This window comes from Cuculus canorus, chromosome 5, assembly GCF_017976375.1.
Source record: "Cuculus canorus isolate bCucCan1 chromosome 5, bCucCan1.pri, whole genome shotgun sequence".
Taxonomy (NCBI): Eukaryota; Metazoa; Chordata; class Aves; order Cuculiformes; family Cuculidae; genus Cuculus; species Cuculus canorus.
Window position 1 is genome coordinate 12,359,174 of NC_071405.1, and position 17,826 is coordinate 12,376,999.

At 37.1% G+C, this 17,826-nt stretch overlaps 1 protein-coding gene across 5 annotated transcripts in view; it reads right to left on the reverse strand.

Annotated features, from left to right (window-relative positions):
- Positions 1-1,228: 1,228 nt before the first annotated feature.
- The window catches only part of GAS2 (growth arrest specific 2), a 98,520-nt gene continuing 81,922 nt past the window's right edge, over positions 1,229-17,826 (reverse strand). For all 5 annotated transcript variants that reach the window (XM_054068887.1, XM_054068886.1, XM_054068884.1 and 2 more), the window contains exon 8: positions 1,229-2,586. In XM_054068887.1, coding sequence (XP_053924862.1) covers positions 2,368-2,586 — 219 coding nt within the window. In that variant the 3' untranslated portion in view covers positions 1,229-2,367. The remainder of the gene's footprint in view (positions 2,587-17,826) is intronic.

The following is a 17,826-nucleotide window of genomic DNA, read 5'->3' on the forward strand; positions in this document are numbered from 1 at the left end:
ATTTCCTCCTCTGTTATCCACACCCACACCAGGTGCATCAAATGCCCTAAGCCCCACCTGCAAGCTTTTTACACAGATTAGGTGGTAATGGCAATACTTTATTTAAAATCCTTTATAGGTTTTCCATTGAGTTGAAGTTCTAAGTCAGGAAGTGTTTTAATACAATTTTTTTTTTTCCAAGATGCTTGAATCAGAAAGGACAATTTTAATAGATACGGTCTAAGCACAGAAAGCAGTTCATGTTTAATTTAAAATCTTGGTTTGAATTTATCGGCGTTATTTGTTGAAATTTAAAGTTAAAATAAACCTAGAAGTATTTTTAAATAATTATCCACTCTTGATTTATGAACATATAGGCACCTTCTGATATTTTAAAGGAAGAACATAATAGTAATGCAAATTTATTCTTGGATGATGGAAATACAACCCTTTATGTTTAACAAAGTAACCATAATTTCAAAATAAACATCTGACACTTTCCCAAAGTGATTTTTCTTTTCTGTGCTCATTTGAAAGCAGATCTCTTGGTGCATATATTAAGAGGGTTATTTTTTTCATCTGTGCTCCGTCGCTTATGGTCGGTTCTTTGTTCCCATAAGGGTTACATGTCCTGCTTTTATGAGAATTGGGTCTTCCTATGGCTTTTCAAAGGATTTATTGCTGAGTTTAGTCTTCCTAGAGTATGTCTCAAAATAAAAGAGATGAATAATTATTTATTTATTTATCCAAAATGTGTTTGAAATTATGTACCGCTACTTGGTGTGGTGCACAAAGCAATTGTGAACTGTTTGTATTTAGATGATGAAGAGACACAACATGCTGATTTTAACAAGGCAAGGAACAGGAATGAAGAAGGTCTTGATCCTGGCCTAGCCAGGAGATATTTTGTTGTTAATTTTAAAGGCTACAGGAGCAGATCACAAGGATATGTTTTAAAATTAAATTTAAAAAGAAATATAGAAAAATACCAGTTGGTACATAAAAAAATACTTCAAGAATGCTTTTGATTTTTGTCTTTCCCTGTAAATGAAAATTAATTTTCAATAAAATCCAGGTATTTCTGTGCTATCTGTAGCAAGTGAATGCTTCTCCTATTCACCGCGTACCTCATGGTTAGGTTAGAAAGCAGTATGGAGCTTCACAGGCGTCCAGTCAGTAGCAGCAAAGTCACAGATTACAAATAATAAATAAGACTTTCAAAATGTATGAGTATTTTAAAAAATTTTATTTCATTTTTAATGAAACAACTGAGTTCTGCTCAAATTTATACAGTCAGTGAAATAATCCTATAAAATGATTTTTCTAGGATGTTACAAGGCACATAAATTACCAAATATAAACATAGAAAAGTAGCCAAAATAATGAACTAAGCCCCTATATGCCTTTAGCTATTTTAAAAGTGTAGAATGATTTACAAGAATGTGAATCACTCTCCTGACAGGGTAATGAATATTTCACGTTTGGCATGACTAACAATATTAAAAATAAGGGGAAGGAAAAGCTCAGATTCAGGAACAGTGTAGTGCTTTGTGGCTCAGGAGGGACTAGCATCTTCTAAAGCTCCTCCTCGGGTCAAAGGCCGGTGCATCTTCTCCTGCTTCCCTTCGTGGGTTGCAGCACATCACCCCAGCGAGTTCAACCGACCATCTCTATTGTCTGACAGAGGAAGGGGCAACCTCTCAGCTTCCCCAGGCTTCTATATTGGGCAGCTTTGTGAAAAACAGGAAGGATCTATGTACAGATCTGGCACTAAGCATTGTCTTTAGCCTTGAAAACTAAAAGGTGTGGGGGTTGTTTTCTTGGGCTTTTTTTTTTAAAAAAAATTAATTGCTTTGGGAAGTCATTTGGCATGCAATAAGTCTATATTCTACTGGCTAAGAAAGTCTTGCAACCCATAAAAATAGTCAATTTTTATTTCATTTCAAGAGGCATTACCAAATAATTTCCACAAATATTTATCTTCCACCTGCATATATATTTTTCAACTAGCCTAACAGTCAAGGATTCAATGTAATAAGATTTTCATACAAATATATTGTATTGTGTATTTTCTTCCATTAACAGGATCCACTCCTTTATGTAACTCTAAGTATACATTCACATATTAATGAGTAATAATTTGGCTAAAAATATATGTCTATTTCGTATCTGATTGTAGTAATTAGCCTATCGAGGGTAATTTGCTATAAAAGATACAGTACTAGAAATAAATAGTTCTACAATTCCAAGATCTTCAAAATGGGTTGCCATTTCCAGTCTGTCTTAAATTTTCCGAAGTCCTTTTAAAAGCATAAACTAAATTTACTACACTTGAGAAAATAACTTGGACCTACGTACATAAAGTCCCAATCACATGAGAAGCTTATTTCACTTAATCTCCTTCTTGGTTTTGTAATGGGCAGAAACGACCAGGTAATTGTCTGGATTCATGTCCCTGAGGGTTGGAGATTTGCTCTGGATTGGAGAAGTTTTCCCATCCACTCGGGAGATCTGCAACATTCGGCATGGGTCATGCTTCAGTAAGTAACCTGCAAATGTCTCCCATCCTCCTCCAACACGAACCATCACGTGTTTATTGTGCAGCATCTGAAATTAAACAGACAGGAAAAAAAACAAAATACTCTTGAAGGTGAACCATTCACTGGGAAATCACCATTTATTTTTTCTAATGAAAAAGCTGCGCTTACTTTAATTAAAAGTCACATACATAAGTTAGTAGTCTGCTTTGTAATAGAAGGGAAAGAAAAGAAACAGTAGAATGTTTTTTATTTGAATTTCATTATTGAATTAAAAAAACTGTAGGAAAATGAGAAAGTATTTAAAACTAAGGATTTTAACATTTTATGTAAACAATGCTATGTGTTTTCTGGTCTTCATGGGTTTAGTATAAACACATTAGGAAACATGAATGGTTTTCAGATGCATTTTTAGAAAATTTATTAGTAAAGACACCATTTTACATGTCTTGAAACTGGCTTTTCTTTATAGAACAAAGGTCTGCGGAGGGGAAGCAGTGAAAGGCAAACAACCAAACAATCACTTTTATCTCCTAAAATATTTAAATAATTATTGAAGAAAATGAAGTTCCATTTAGTTTAATGGCATAGTATTGCTGACATACATTCTGACTAAAACAGTCTAATGTTGTAATTAAGTTAGTCTAATTAGGGAGATCAGAAATCTGGAAATGTTTGGAGATACCTGAATTTACGCTGAGTTGTGAAAGAGAAATACAAGAAAAGTCTCCAGGCTCTTACTAGCGGAAAAGCTCAGTACTGCCTACACTTGCTCTCTTTATTCCAGAAACACTGGGGCTTGACCTACAAAGCAATTTCAGGTTGATTGAGGTATCTAACTGCCAAATTAGCTACCTGTCTGTAGTGCATTTCCTCCAGATCCACACTCTTTTTCTGCCTAAACTCAAATAAAAATTTTCATCAATGTAACTTCTCCCATGTCTGACCTTTGCGTTCAGTTGGTAATTTCACTGATTTTTTTTCCTCCAGTTCTCCGTGCAGAATAGTGAAATAAAAATTAGTGAGGTATCATAAATCAGCATATTCTATAGAAGCCATGTCATAAATCACACGTGGCTGGATGGACTTAGAGATCTTTTCCAACCTTAGTAACAATTCTGTCTCATTAAATGCTAAACATTATTACACCATAGAACTGGAAGTTAAAAATTGGCCATGTAAAATGCATGTCAGAAGGTGCTAAATGTAGACTGGTAATGAATAACATTTGTATTTATGTTTGTGATGTGCACGTGGGCTCTTCTGGTTGTCCTAAGCTCCCTTGAGGGCTGACAGTGTTTGCAGTTGAGACTTAGGTGGCGCATAAACCTTTTGTAACATAACATAATTCAGATTAGTGTACACAGCATAGACAACAAAACAGAAAATATCCCCAATCAAACACAAGTACAGATGACAAAAGGCAAAAATAAAACCCTTCAAAAACCCCCAACCAACAAACAAACAAAGACCCCCAGTATGAAAGTATGTTGTTAGACTTATGTTGCACGAGATGACAGTTTCCCCAGCAGTGAAGAAAAACACAGAGAGATGTACAACTTGTTTGAAAATCAGGCTAAGTTTATAAGGAATCAAACTATTCATTTCAATAAGCAGCTGCAGATGAAATCTTGTTTGGAAGTTTTCATTTAAGACACTTTAATGCAAGGAAAGTGTTGTTTCTGCATTTTTGTTTTAATGTGAAACACAGTGGGAGGCCAATTCAACTTTAGAGATAGTGAAAAATAAAGTTACTTCTGATCCATCCCAATGATCAGGCTGAGAGAGTTGGGGTTATTCAGCCTGAAGAAGAAAAGGCTCTGGGGGGAGACCTTATGGCAGCCCTTCAGTTCTTAAAGGGGGCTGATAGGAAAGATGGGAACACACTTTTTAGCAAGGCCTGTTGTGATACAAGAAGGACTAACAGTTTTAAACTAGGGGAGGATAGATTTAGACTGATAGAGGGAAGAAATTTTTTACAGTGAGGATGGTGAAACACTGGAACAGGTTGCCTAGAGAGGCAGAAGATGCCTCATCCCTGGAAACATTCAAGGTCAGGTTGGATGGGGCTTGGAGCAACCTGATATGGTTAAAGACTTCCCTGCTCCTTCAGGGGGGTTGGGTAGATGACCTTCCAACCCAAATCATTCTGTGATTCTATAAGCGCACACTCATGTACTCTTAGTTTAATTAATATCCCTCAGCTACTAAGACTGCGCTGCTGCTCTAGGTTGTAGAAGCATTAGCCTCTGCAATACCTATTAACCAGTGAGGTTTTTCTCTAGATTTACATGGGTATGAAGGCAGAATCAGATACACGTCTCCACCAATCACACTTTTTCTCTTTTAGTTTCAAGACTTCATTTTAAACTGACAATGGTATGATCAGCACTCAGTGGTATGAGGTTTGTCTTTAATCTGGACAAGGTATCATGAGGAAGCAAATGATTTTTACGTATCATCATAAAACTGCAGTTCAAAGGATGACACAGCCTTGAGAAAACAGATACTACAGAATTTTATTTAGTAACTTTTTCTTCTTTGTCTAAAAAGCATTTGAGAAATGCCCCAACATCTTTTCACATAGAAGTATTTTAAGCCCAACCTTGACCCACTGCAACCTCTGATGTTGCTGTGGGAAAGAGTTAACTGAATTTCAGCTTCCACACATTGTCACAGGGGGGTTCATGTTCCAAGATCAGCTCGTATCTGGACTTTTGATTAAGAGTTAGGAATGGAAAGTTAGCAAAAAGTATATTTGGTTCGATTTCCCTTAGGGACTACTGTGCAGACACATAAAACCTACTGCTGGTATGTTATTTCCTGATTCTCAGGTTAAGCGTACATCTTCTGTCTTTCCTCTTTTTTCTTTTTCTTTGTGTTATACTACTATAAAATTCACTGAATGCTTGCTTTCTATAGAGATTAGCTTTTCCTACATCCTAAATATAGTTGTTGTTCATGCTGCGCTGTGCCACGAAAGCACTATTTTACTCCTACAGTTATATTTTGATGTTAATAACATCAGCACAAATCCAGAATAAATCTGCTAGCTTCACAATTGCTCCAGGTTCATAGGAGTAGAAAGGATTCCTCATCAAGAACAAAAAAAAAAAAACAAAAAAAAATCCAATTTAATAAAATAACTTGCTCTACTTTCTAGCTGAAAATGCAGTTTCCTTCTCAACATACTTCAGCTGAAAGCGAAACTTTAAAGATTTCACGATCCACCCAATTCAGCTTTTCCATTGCATGAGATCTCTGAGAAGGAAAAAGTGGAACTCTACAGTACTAAAGTTTATGAGTCAGTTATCAACGTAAACAAATTCATGACAGCCATCTATTTTCACACTCTATCCAGCCAATTGAAGCTGAGAAAACCCTTTCTGCCAAAAAAAAAAAATACAGCATATGTTTACTATTGCCATAAATCTTCATTATTTCTGTTGTGCCTGAAGCAGAGCTGTCACTAAAGCTGCTCCCTCTAGAATCTGTGCTTAAGTTAGGAAGGTTGAATTTACGGTGAAGCAGACATATGAGACACCAGATGACCAGACAACATCATCACAGAGGAAGAATTACAAATTGTTTTGTAATGCATTAAGACTGTATCAAGAGATAACACATAAAATAGCCAACAGTTAGGTGAAATAAGCTGTCATTGCATAGGACTTTGGCATCAAAGTGTAAGATACACTCAACAGCTCTGGTTTTCACATAAATAAGTTTAGAGAGCTTTATAACTTAATTAAAGAGATATTAGGCTGTATGCAAATATATAAAGCCCACGTTAATGAGCACGGTTTCAGTGACTTGAAAAATATCTATTCTGTTTTATAGAAACTGAAAATATGGCCCAATGTTATAACTTTCTTTAAGAATATTTCAGGGATGGGAGGTGAAGGAGGGGAGGAGGAATTACAAACTATGGATCTGATCCAAGTACTGTAAAAAAACAACAGAAAGAATCCTATTGACTAGAAAGGAACTTAGGCTGGGCTCTGGAAGCCAAATGCAGCAACCTAAAGCAAATCATAGCCTGGAATTAGTTGGTGTGATTTTAGGCCAACTTAAGAAACTATGTAGGCTACATACTGAGAGAATATTGCCTATAAAATCCAAATAAGTTTGGCAAAATAACACTGGCTCACACCAGTGGCTGTGCAAAGAAAATGCTGCACTCCAAAAGTGAAGCAGTAATGAGATTGGGAAAGAGAAGAATTGAACATATGCCAATTAATATTTACTGAATACAAGCCCCTTAGATGCATTGTCAAGAGTAGATACAACCCTACTTTCTCATATCTTCACATTTAAGGGACCTTCTCTGAGAGGTGTTTAGCCCATGAAATGGGCTTCTAGATCAATACATTTTCACGCTGACCTCAGAGACATCACAGGTTAATGCTAAGGAAGTTCCAGGGTTGTTAAGACTTACCCACATTACTGTGTCAGACCACTACCCATAACAAGCTGGAACATCTCACTGCTGTCACTGCAAGCTTCGTGGCCTGAGGTAAGTACAGACACACACGTGGTACATTCAGCCACTGCACCTCTACTTCAGGTTTTGCTGCAACTGCAGCTGATGCTACTTCGGAATCATTTTGCTGTAGCTTGTCTGTATCATTTATACTGATGATCTACCAGATCCGGGCTACCAATCATCCTCAGAGATTCTCTGACCTTATGTCTAGAATATGGTATTGTGAAGTAATGACAAACTGAACCATGAGGCATAGCTCACATGGACATCTTCATTGAGTAGAACATCTCTTCCATACAACAGACCGTGCTCTCCCTCAGCATCTTCCTAGTTGCAGCCGGAAGAACTGATGTTAGGAGAGAATTTACAGCCTGTGGCTGTGTGTGCGGCTAACAGAAGGTGAAGCCTTCTTCGAATTTGGTGTGCAGATCTATATGGTAGAGGAAAAAGTACTATTTGGACACTTGAGACACTATTGCTTCAGAGAACAAGGCTTATGCCATCAAGTAACAAAATTTTATTCCTTCCCAGGCCAAGAACTTTTAATGGTAAATCTCTAAATCCAGCAAAATTAGTCCTCAAGTTTCCCAGGAATTCCAATGCTTATCAATTACCTATGTCCTCTCAAAGGTGGCTGCTGAAAATTCTTACACTTGTCGTTTAATGTGGGTTTAGGTGCAGCCCAGAGAGGCCCTGAGAAAGAACGTCGATGTGCAGAGAAACCTGTCTAGCTCTATGCCTTCGCAGAAGCTTGGATGATCAGTTCAACATCCCTGATAGTCACCAAAACATATAAAAGTCCATGTGAACAGGTAATGCTAATACTCCATTCAAACAAGTCATGACTTGGGGCTGGCCAAGAGGAGGACATTGATGAGAACAGAATGGGCCCTGACTATTAGTCTGATAAAGGTCTGAAAATTGGTCTGAAAACAGGTTTGATAAAAAAAGAAATGGAGGAAGACTATACAGATGTCCAGCATATGCTGAGAGTGGCAAGCCAATGGCAGATTGGAGTTTGGATTCCTGCTTGTTCCATGGAGGTTTTGAGGGCATTTGACCTGAGATGAACAAAAGAAAACAGAGGTGCATGCTGCCCTGTGGAACATGGGTTAGAGGTATTTAATAGAGATGTTTAGCAACCTCCTGTTTCCATAATCATTAATGTTATCATTGACAGTTTACTCATTTCCAGTATGTGCTCGTGCAGTAAACATGGTGGTAGGCAGTAGCAGGAATTTACACCAAGACCTCTAAATACATTCAAATGGGGAAGTGAATTTTCAGAAATTTGTAGGTAACGGTTGGAATATGTTTTTCTACTTCCCTGAAAATTCTGAGACCTGAAAACACCATAAAGAATGTGTAATAGTCTCCTGATGAATTATTGCAAGCCATGTAATTACAGACATTAAAAAAAAAAAATTAATAGAGATTATGCAACTTCTTATTATAAAATCTATAGCAAAATCGTGGAGTACCACCAGACTTGAAAAACAGTCAGGTTAGATTTAGATACTTTCCTATTTTAAAAAGTTTACAGCCACTGTAGCATACAGTAAGAGGCTTTACTGCTGCTACATACATAGAGTTCACCCTTATGGATGGAAGGGATCATAGGAGTGATGCCCAAGAGGATATGGAAGAAAACCAGCATCCAGCTAGAAAACTTCCCTCCAGCTGTTCTTTTTCTTGGCTCTCATTCTGCTTTTCTCATTGAAATTGTGTGTTGTCTTTTTAGGGAAAAGTTTGAATCTGATCAAACATGAAGCTTATTTTAGACTTTTAAGAACTCAGTTTTGTGCTTAAGTGCACATCTAAGGAATTCAAATTAAACCTCAGCTCTGCAAATCTGAAAAAGTGCAAATTATGTAGCCAATTCCAGATATTAATTATTCATCCACACTGAAGTAATCTACTTACAATATATTATGTGTATTTTGGCAGGCAACAGTATATTAGTCCCTTCCAACCTGAATTATCTTATGATCCGATTGTATTAAAAACAAAAAGTAGTCTTTCCCCACCTGAAAACCAGGAAATATGCACTCCACTTGTCATCCCTCATTAAGTCACATTTTGCCAACCCCCCCCCCCCCCCCCCCCCCGATATAAGATTATACAAAACTGTTTTGGATTATATCTACTACTTTTAAAAGTTCCAAATGATGCAACTTGTATCACTCCAGTCATTACATCTGGATTTGTTTAGGGACCTCCACTGAATTTCTGTCTTGTCGTTTTAAAACCCCAATAAAGAAGCCTGCACTTCCCCTCTCTGCAGACACTGCGATAATGACATGGAAAATAGCCCGCTGGATTAACATCTCCCTCTCATTTTCAGGGATTTATATGTAGTAAATCACACTAAATGAATCTCACTTAGCTGGAAAAGGGATTATGAGCTCAACTTGAAAAAAAGATGTCAAGAGCGCACACTAATTGCTTGTCACAATATTTCTGGCTGTGCTAGAGTTGGGTTTTATAATTAACACACTTTCTGAATTATAAACAATTTTATTTTAACTCTATATCTTGGGCTGTATCAAACACGTTAACAGGGATCCACTCAGTTTACTGAAATAATCTCTTACACTACATTGTATAAACAAAAAATGAGACAGAATGATACTTCATAATTATTTATAAGCTTCATTGGTTCGTCGATATTCCTGAAACAAATGAAATGCAGACATTCCTGATTTTCTAGTAAATATTAAAGTTGAAAAATAAACCAGAATGAAGGCATCCCTAGATCTCCATTTTAGGACAGACTAATCTTTATTGCTTTGTGTCAAGTAATATTTCTCACAGAACGAGGAGCTCTGTATTCATGCAGAACCTAACAAAGTTCCCAGCTGCTTCAGCAACACCACCACAGTTGTATTGTCCGTGTCTATTGTCTGACATACAGAGCGCGAGGAACTGAAAGAATTATTGACTTAAATAAGTGATACAAAAGAGTAGTACCAGTGTAGTTCCATCTGAAATGATTTTCAGTCGCTGCTGATACAGATGCCAACAGATTTTCCAGGTGAGGCACCCACAGAAGCTTACATCAATAGAGCCTTCAAAGCGTATATAGACCAGGCCTTGCACTAAATATGGATTAGAAGTCTCCTACAATTCACTGAGTCATTTTTTCAAAGTTTGTTTCAGATCAAAACAACAAGCAGACCTTGTGTATGCAAATACAAAAGGCATCCAAATAATCATTTGCACATGCAGACACCCAAAAGGCAATTTAAACATGAGAAGTATGAAACGGAAAATAGCAGGTGTAGTATCTGCTTTTCTCCTTTTCAAAATTTGACTATCACTTCCCTCAGTCAAACAAAATTCATTAAAGAGAACTATCAACACATCTCTCTGGAGAGAAGACTTTCATTTTAGGAGGGAAGTTTTAAAGCTTATCTTTATCTCTTTGCAAGTTAAAATCTACTAAGTGAGGTCTTCTGCAAAACTGAGCCGAGTACTAATTTTCACACACCCTCCTAGGCAAGAACTGTTATTCTAATTAAAGTGCTAAACATCAAAGAAGGAATATTAGTGGTGGCAGTATATTACATATAGTGACATTTTCGAGACAAACACTATATTTCACTATATATATATCACAAGATCCCTGATCTGTGTCTGGTGCCCAATAAGGATTTAGAATACAATGATGTATTTTGGTACAGTTTCCCATATTCAACTCTGAACTGCTTCAGACACCCACATCTGACTTACATTAATAGTGTGGGGGTGGTGGGGGTGGTGGGGGTGTTCAGCAACGAGATATTAGTATATGTCCTCTATCATAGAGATGGTTATACCTTCAGGGAAGACTTCATCATTAAAAGAAAAAGTCACCTTTCTTTGAGTAAGTATAGACAAAATGAGAGACTCATAAGGTTTAGTGGGTAACCAACAGACACTTTCAACAGTTGCTATTCTATGAAGGAAAAATTATTTCATGTTGAATTATAATTATGTTTTCATTAAATTGTCCTTCCTACACATACTTTCGTCGGTTTTATATTACACAGTTGAGCCTCAAAAATGATGTAGAAATTCTTCAGGATTTGTAAAGTGGGAAGAGATTATAGTATTATTATAAGATGTAATGTATTATAAATTATTATTATAGAATAATATTATTGTAGTATATCATTAAATTAAGTAGGTATTACCTATTGTTTCAGACTTAAATCTATTAACAGATTTTGCAATAAAGCAAAAATGGAAATGTTTAAACATATGAATAAAGTGAAGATCCACTCTCCATTTTTGGAAGCCTACTCAACAACGGATACGATTTTGTCTCCTGTTCCTTCTCCAAAATTAGTAGGAATTTGTATCCATTTCCATTTGTCATTAAAAAACCAAAAAAGCCAAACCAAAATGAGTTCCAATAAGAAAAAAAGTTTAGCATCAATGAGACTGAAGCTCCTCTCTGATTAAGGGATTTTAATATTTTTAAGGAAAGATTAAACTAATAATTAATAAATTCAAAACTTCACACAAAATGTAATGAATTTGGGTAGACTCTATAGAGATTTTCTTTCTTCTACTTTGCTTATTCAAATCTGACTTGAAACATTTATTGTGTTGTGGGTCTTGTAAAATAGCTGGTGGCCTCAAAGCTGAGAGTCATTGCCCAATTTTAAATCTTGTCTATTTGTTGATGACCTTAGTGAAAAGATCGGAGACTTGGCTAGCTTGAGCAGTGATTTACACTTTTATTCCTCAAAATGATGCTGGCAGTTTAGGCCTTTGCCTGTCTGACTGAAGAAGACTTGGAAGCCACAATTAGATCTGATTTTTGTTCTTCAATACCGTGTAGTGAAAGTGGCCGTTACAGGTGTTGTATTATTCAACTCTATTTTTTATCCTCCCTTGCTCACGGATTTTTCTGTGATAATAGACACTGACTTCTTAAGACTGTTTCAAATCAACATGAAAAATATCAATCTTGAGAGGCAAAGGGCGAGGTGTCTGAAAAATGATGAAGCTTTATTACTTTGCCACAAAACCAGAAGGCTCACTAACAATACCTACAGCACCATAGAATCACTGAGTTGGAAAAGACCACTAGGATCATCAAGTCCAACCATTCCCATCAACCACTAAAACATAGAATCACAGAATCACTGGGTTGGAAAAGACCACTAGGGTCATGCTTGCAAGCTTCAAAATACTTAAGCATTGATATTAAAGTGATCCATGTGAGGTACGTAAGTTAACTCACGGTCTCCTAGCAGATTAACAAACATATGCACCAAAAGATCTCAGAGGAAACATAATAAAATCTAATAAAACCAAATGAGACCAGTTACACAACATTTTCATAAAGTGACTGATCCGCTTCCTACTGAAGTCAACAGGAATTTATCCAGTTCTTCAAAAAGTATTTTGGATCATGTGTTTCTGAAAATGGAACCTGATCCTCTCACTAGAATAAACAATTTTTTTTTCTTTTCTAAAGAAGCCTAGAGAAGGGCTCTGAAATCATACTACCATCCTTTGTTAATTAAATCCACTCCTTACAAAGCAGGCCTCTCATTCTCCTTTTCATCTCAGATATTTCTATTAAAATATGCATAACAACATTAACTTTTTTTACTTCACTAACTCACACTGCGGAGAGTTCTCTTCTTTTAAAATATGAAGTGAATTGCTTTCACCCAACTCATCCCTACTTAATCAGTCTGTTGGTTTTGCCTGCATGTCGATTTCTCCTTTTTCTAAACTGGCATTACCGTCCATTCATCAACTGTACATTCAGCAACAGCTTCCACTTGCAAAAACACTCCTTCCCTTGAAAAACTTAAGCAAGAGGAGCACAAGTAAAGCTAACCTGAAATGAGAGCACTTGCCTCCTGGGAACCGGTTTCTTTTCAAACCTCCTTTATTCCATTTGCAAGTTCCCGTTAGAGGATTTCCACCTCATGACTTTTCAATTTATTTTTCCAATACTTACTTGAGTTGTTAAACTACCTTATCAGTCAAAACGCTTTCTTTGCAGTGATTATGAAACACTGTTATGAGATGTCACATTTTCAGCACAGGGCTGATGATGCAAGTGGGAACTGAAGACATCTGGATGCTGCTGAAGACAGAGAGGCACAAAAATAAGTGTCTAGTGATTCAACCAAAATCAGACTGCTGTAGCTCAAAACTAAAGGGTACATATATTAACATACCTTGTTGGTATGACCTACATAACCTGGTCACCTACTGAAGAAAGTTAAAATGATCTAACACTGCTTAAGTGAAATAATTCATATATGCTTGTGAATTCCCCCTAGCAAGAAGACAAGTGGAACTCGTTTAACCCTTTAAAAAACTGGGGACAGTGCAACCAAGTATCTCAAGTATCTCTCTTATATAGAGCTAAATCAGGCTCTTCTGTTATTGTTTATGCAGGAGGCAAATTGTTCTCCCCAAGCATAACAATACGAAATGAAAATAAAAATTCACTTACATTTCATCACAGCTCAGCAAACCAGCATATAATCAGGTTAGAAACCCAATACCAAGGAGAAAGAGTTTAAAAATTGTTCCTAGAGCTTTCCCCTAGTCAAGGTACACACACAGAAAAGTCGAGATGGCTTCTTAGTTACATCCTGGTTTATAACAAACAGCTGCTCAAGGTGGAAGTTTATAAAGGTCTGAAAGAAGCCAAGAAGCACATGTTTGAGCATCAAGACACCAGGTGTCTAAGAAAACAGAATGAATTGGATGCTAGATGACTAAAGCCTCATGCAATCCAAGGGAAAGAAGGGAAGATAACTAGGGTGATGATCTCCAATTAAAGAAGTCAAAGAACAGACAAATGGCATGTTTACGCTGGTACCAGGCATGACATGCCAGAAAATATTTTCATTTGATATTTCAGTAGATCATACTAGAACAGCACACAGCCTCTCAAAAGGGGCAACTGCAATTGCTGAAAACAATGCTCCTGTAAATTTAATCCAACAGCATACACAGGTAACAATGAAGATAAGCAACTGCGGATTTATCAGAAGTACAATAACAGCAGAGTGGTGACAGAGCGGGAGAGGAGAAAGCAGGGTGTCCCAGGGTGTGGGATGAGTGAGATGATGACAAACGGGTGACCCAGAAACACCCACTGAAACATTAGAGAGAGCAGTACTTAAGAGCCAGGGGAAAGAAAGTTTCTTTTCAGCAGGCATCTAGAGCAAGCAAGAATTAAGCAGCACACTGAAACCCTGAACTGATGTGAGACATGGAATATTAAAGGATGGAGAGGGAGGTCTCAACACAACTAACAGTAATTACTGAAACCGCTGAAACACAATTCAAAGACACAAAGGACAAACTGGAAGTGTGACTGACAACATTGTCCCATAAATTAAGGGATCTAGCACAGAGATGAATTTTAGCTGACACCCAGTCACCTGAAGTGACGGTAGAGATTGAAACTACGGAGCAAGGACCAAGAGAATTGCATGTGATACCTGACATCAGGACCTGAGGTACATACACAGACATATGTGGAAGGCAGTGTTAGGGGAACTGAGAATTTTATAGGAATGGACTACGAAAGAAGAAAGGTCTGCTTGCACAGTTAAGTGGATGAAAAGATCTCATTAGCCTGTGGTGTTGAGGAAAAATCAGTTGATAATTATAGAGGCTTGAGTAGTAGGCTTGAGTAGTAGCACTTCTGCAGTCAATCTACCAGTAAAGATACTTAGAACACATGAAATAACATCTCTTGCAAAAGAAATAATGAAGTGAGGAAACTGGAATTTTTCCCCCTTCACACCGCAAAACACACCCTCTTCCCTCTATTTCTTCTTGGCAGGAGAGGAAGTGAATATGTTTATGATAATGGCATAAAACACTAATGCATGTGGATGGAAACTAATAAAGAAAGTTGCCTGTTCCACTGGTTCAGCTGTGGATTGAACACACATGCAGAAAGCCAGCCTCGTTTGCAAAGCTCTAGACTGTAACAGAACAGGAGCTTAACCATTTTTCAGAGAGCTGAAGAAGCAATTGGCTTAGAGGGGAAACCACAGCCACGTAAATCCTGTTTGGCATAGACACCTTAAGGTCAACAGCCTGCTGACTCCTGGAGGTTAAGAGAGAGGCGAAGTTGCATAAAAATTTTTTACAAAGAGAAGCCCCTGGGGAAGTTCAACAAAGTATTGTCTGTAGCACAAATGCTGCACTTAATGAGACTGAAGTCTTTCTTTCTGCTTTCAGAATATAGAAGGCTCATTGAAACAATTACTCAAAGTATTGCTGCCTAACTGAAATCAAGACACATCTTTGGACGTGTACTGATACAAAAAACATGAAAGTCTGGCCATTTGGAATTCTCACTCTTGATTAAACTTTCCCTCAAATCTTACTTTTAGTTTCTGTCTGGCACAATTTTATTGAATTTGGGAATAATACACATTTGGTGTCTAATTAACACTAGACCCTGACTGCTGTTTGAAAGAGTCCTGCGTAGGCAAGCACTTTCTGTGCGAGAAATGACTCAGCTGCAGATAGAAGTAAACACACTTGTTTATTAATTAAGAGAAAAGCGAATTTCTGACAAGTGGAGGCTTTTATTTTTTTGGACAAGGAGAAATACTGTCAAGGAAAATTTAATTAGTCATGTTTGGAATGACATTCATTGGTAGAGGTACTGAGTATTTCCAAGCACTTTGGGTGAGACCTTGCACCTGGTTGACTATAAGGGCAACAAAGGGTGACAGTTTCTCATTGCTTCCCATCTAGACATTTATGGAGAGGCCAACCACAAAAGAGAGCTATTCCATATCAACTGAAAGTAGGATATTTAATAGAAATGTAGTTGCTTCTAGCTACAGCACTGACTCATTAGAAATATTTTATGCAATGCTCAGCAAAAGAGAAGATATGGCAAACAGATTAAAGACAGAAAATGAAATCAGACAGATTTTATGAGGTTAAGCCAAAGAGAAAGAGTAAACTGGCAAACGCTGTCTCTGGACAGAGCCATGGAAAACCAGATGTACTAGGATCAGATAATGGGGGGAGGGAAGGACTGTCTTTCAGAAAAAAAACATAAGCACGAGGTTGCTAGAATTAGTCTATGAGTGACTGCTTTAAAAGAAAAAAAGTCTTTGCTCCTATCTTTGAATTAAAAAGCTATAATAAATTCATTTTCTTAACTGTTGATAGTTAATGTTTCTAATAGCATTTTGAGTCTTGGAAAGTCTCTCTTAAAAATAAATAGCTAAGGGGATAGTTCTAAGGGATAGTTTCTCTTCCTAAAGTTCCGTAAGTTTTTCCACTCATGGAGCACCACTGAAATTATATATTAGAGCAGTGAGATAACACTCAGAATGAGTTAGAGAGGCAAAATCCAATGAGAAATGAGTTCTGCTTATAAACACTGCACAATTTTAAAACAGAAGCTTAAGTACAAAAGGAACTGATTTTACCCAGACTATCAAGATTCTCCTAATTTACATTCCTTTAAACGTATTAAGTCATTTACAGAGTGCACTAAGTCATCATCTATTTAGATTTTGCCACTGAATTCAGTAAATCTAGGATTTCACCATGCAAATGTGCGTGGGTTGCATGTGAACATACTCGTGTTATAGCACTGCAGAAGTACATGAAAACATTCTTTTGAACCCTAAACTGCCATCTGTTTTCTAGCTATTTTCTCAAGACTTATTCTATCTTTCCTGATTTCCCCCAAAGCAGCTTCAAAACAGCCAAATAAAAGAAAATATCTCCTGCAATGAAACTTAAAACCCTACCTTCATCTACAGAATTCTTCTCAATGCCTGCCTATGGAAGTGATGTGCATGTGGTAAGCAACACAGACATGTTCTAAGTCTAGCACAGACTTATTCATGACATGCAGCCAACTACAGCAACAGTACTTTTCCCTAACTCTACCTGGACTTTGTGTTGAACATTCCAAATTGCTTTGAACAGCTACTTTTAAGTGCATGCAAGATTAATACAGAAGCTGGAGTTAGAAATGTTTAATTTGCTTCCTTCTTTGTACACCCGTATTCTCAGGGATATCAGCATAGCTGACCCAGCAATAATTTTTCTGCAGTTTTGATCTTCGTAATATTTTGTCACAAAAGTAACTCTAATCTATTTTCCCCAAATAACTGTTTTTCTTACTGGACAAAACAGGCTCTGACCTCTCCAGACAGCAAACCTAAAAGGATGCTTTCAGAAGCAGTGTTGCAGCAAAAGCATACCCTTAGTACAGAAAAGCAACCAAGTGGAATGAAGTTTCTCACAAGCATGGAGCAAGAAGTACGGAAAGTTCATTACTAGAAGTCATTCATTCCACTTAAAGTATATGACAGTCAGGTGTCTTGTGGAGATTGGAAAGTGCTTGAACAGAAAGACATTTGAGTAAAGTAGCTGAACATATTTCTGCTGAAATAATGCTTTCAGTATCTGTAATTATATTTTTCCATTCACAGAGAGGTACTGAACATAAAGTGTTCATGAACACAGATTGCTCAGAGCCAGGAGGTGAAATCTCTCACCTTACCTCAAACAATGGGAGTTTGAACTGCATTTCATATAGACTTTGGATTCTTAGCGACTGTTTTAAACCACCCGCAGTTCACGCTGCTCCCCATATTTCTGGCCCCCTCATTCCTTTCCTGCCTGCATGTCTGCATTTCCTTCCATTTGAAACCGTTTTGTGTTGAAAAATAATATGCCCATCTTTTGCCTCCTATTCACGCTATCGGCCTCCTTAGTGGTAAAAATCATGCTCATAAGTTTTAAAATTATGCTTAAGATATTTTCCTTTACCAAACATTCAAAATGAATTTCAGTTGAGATAGG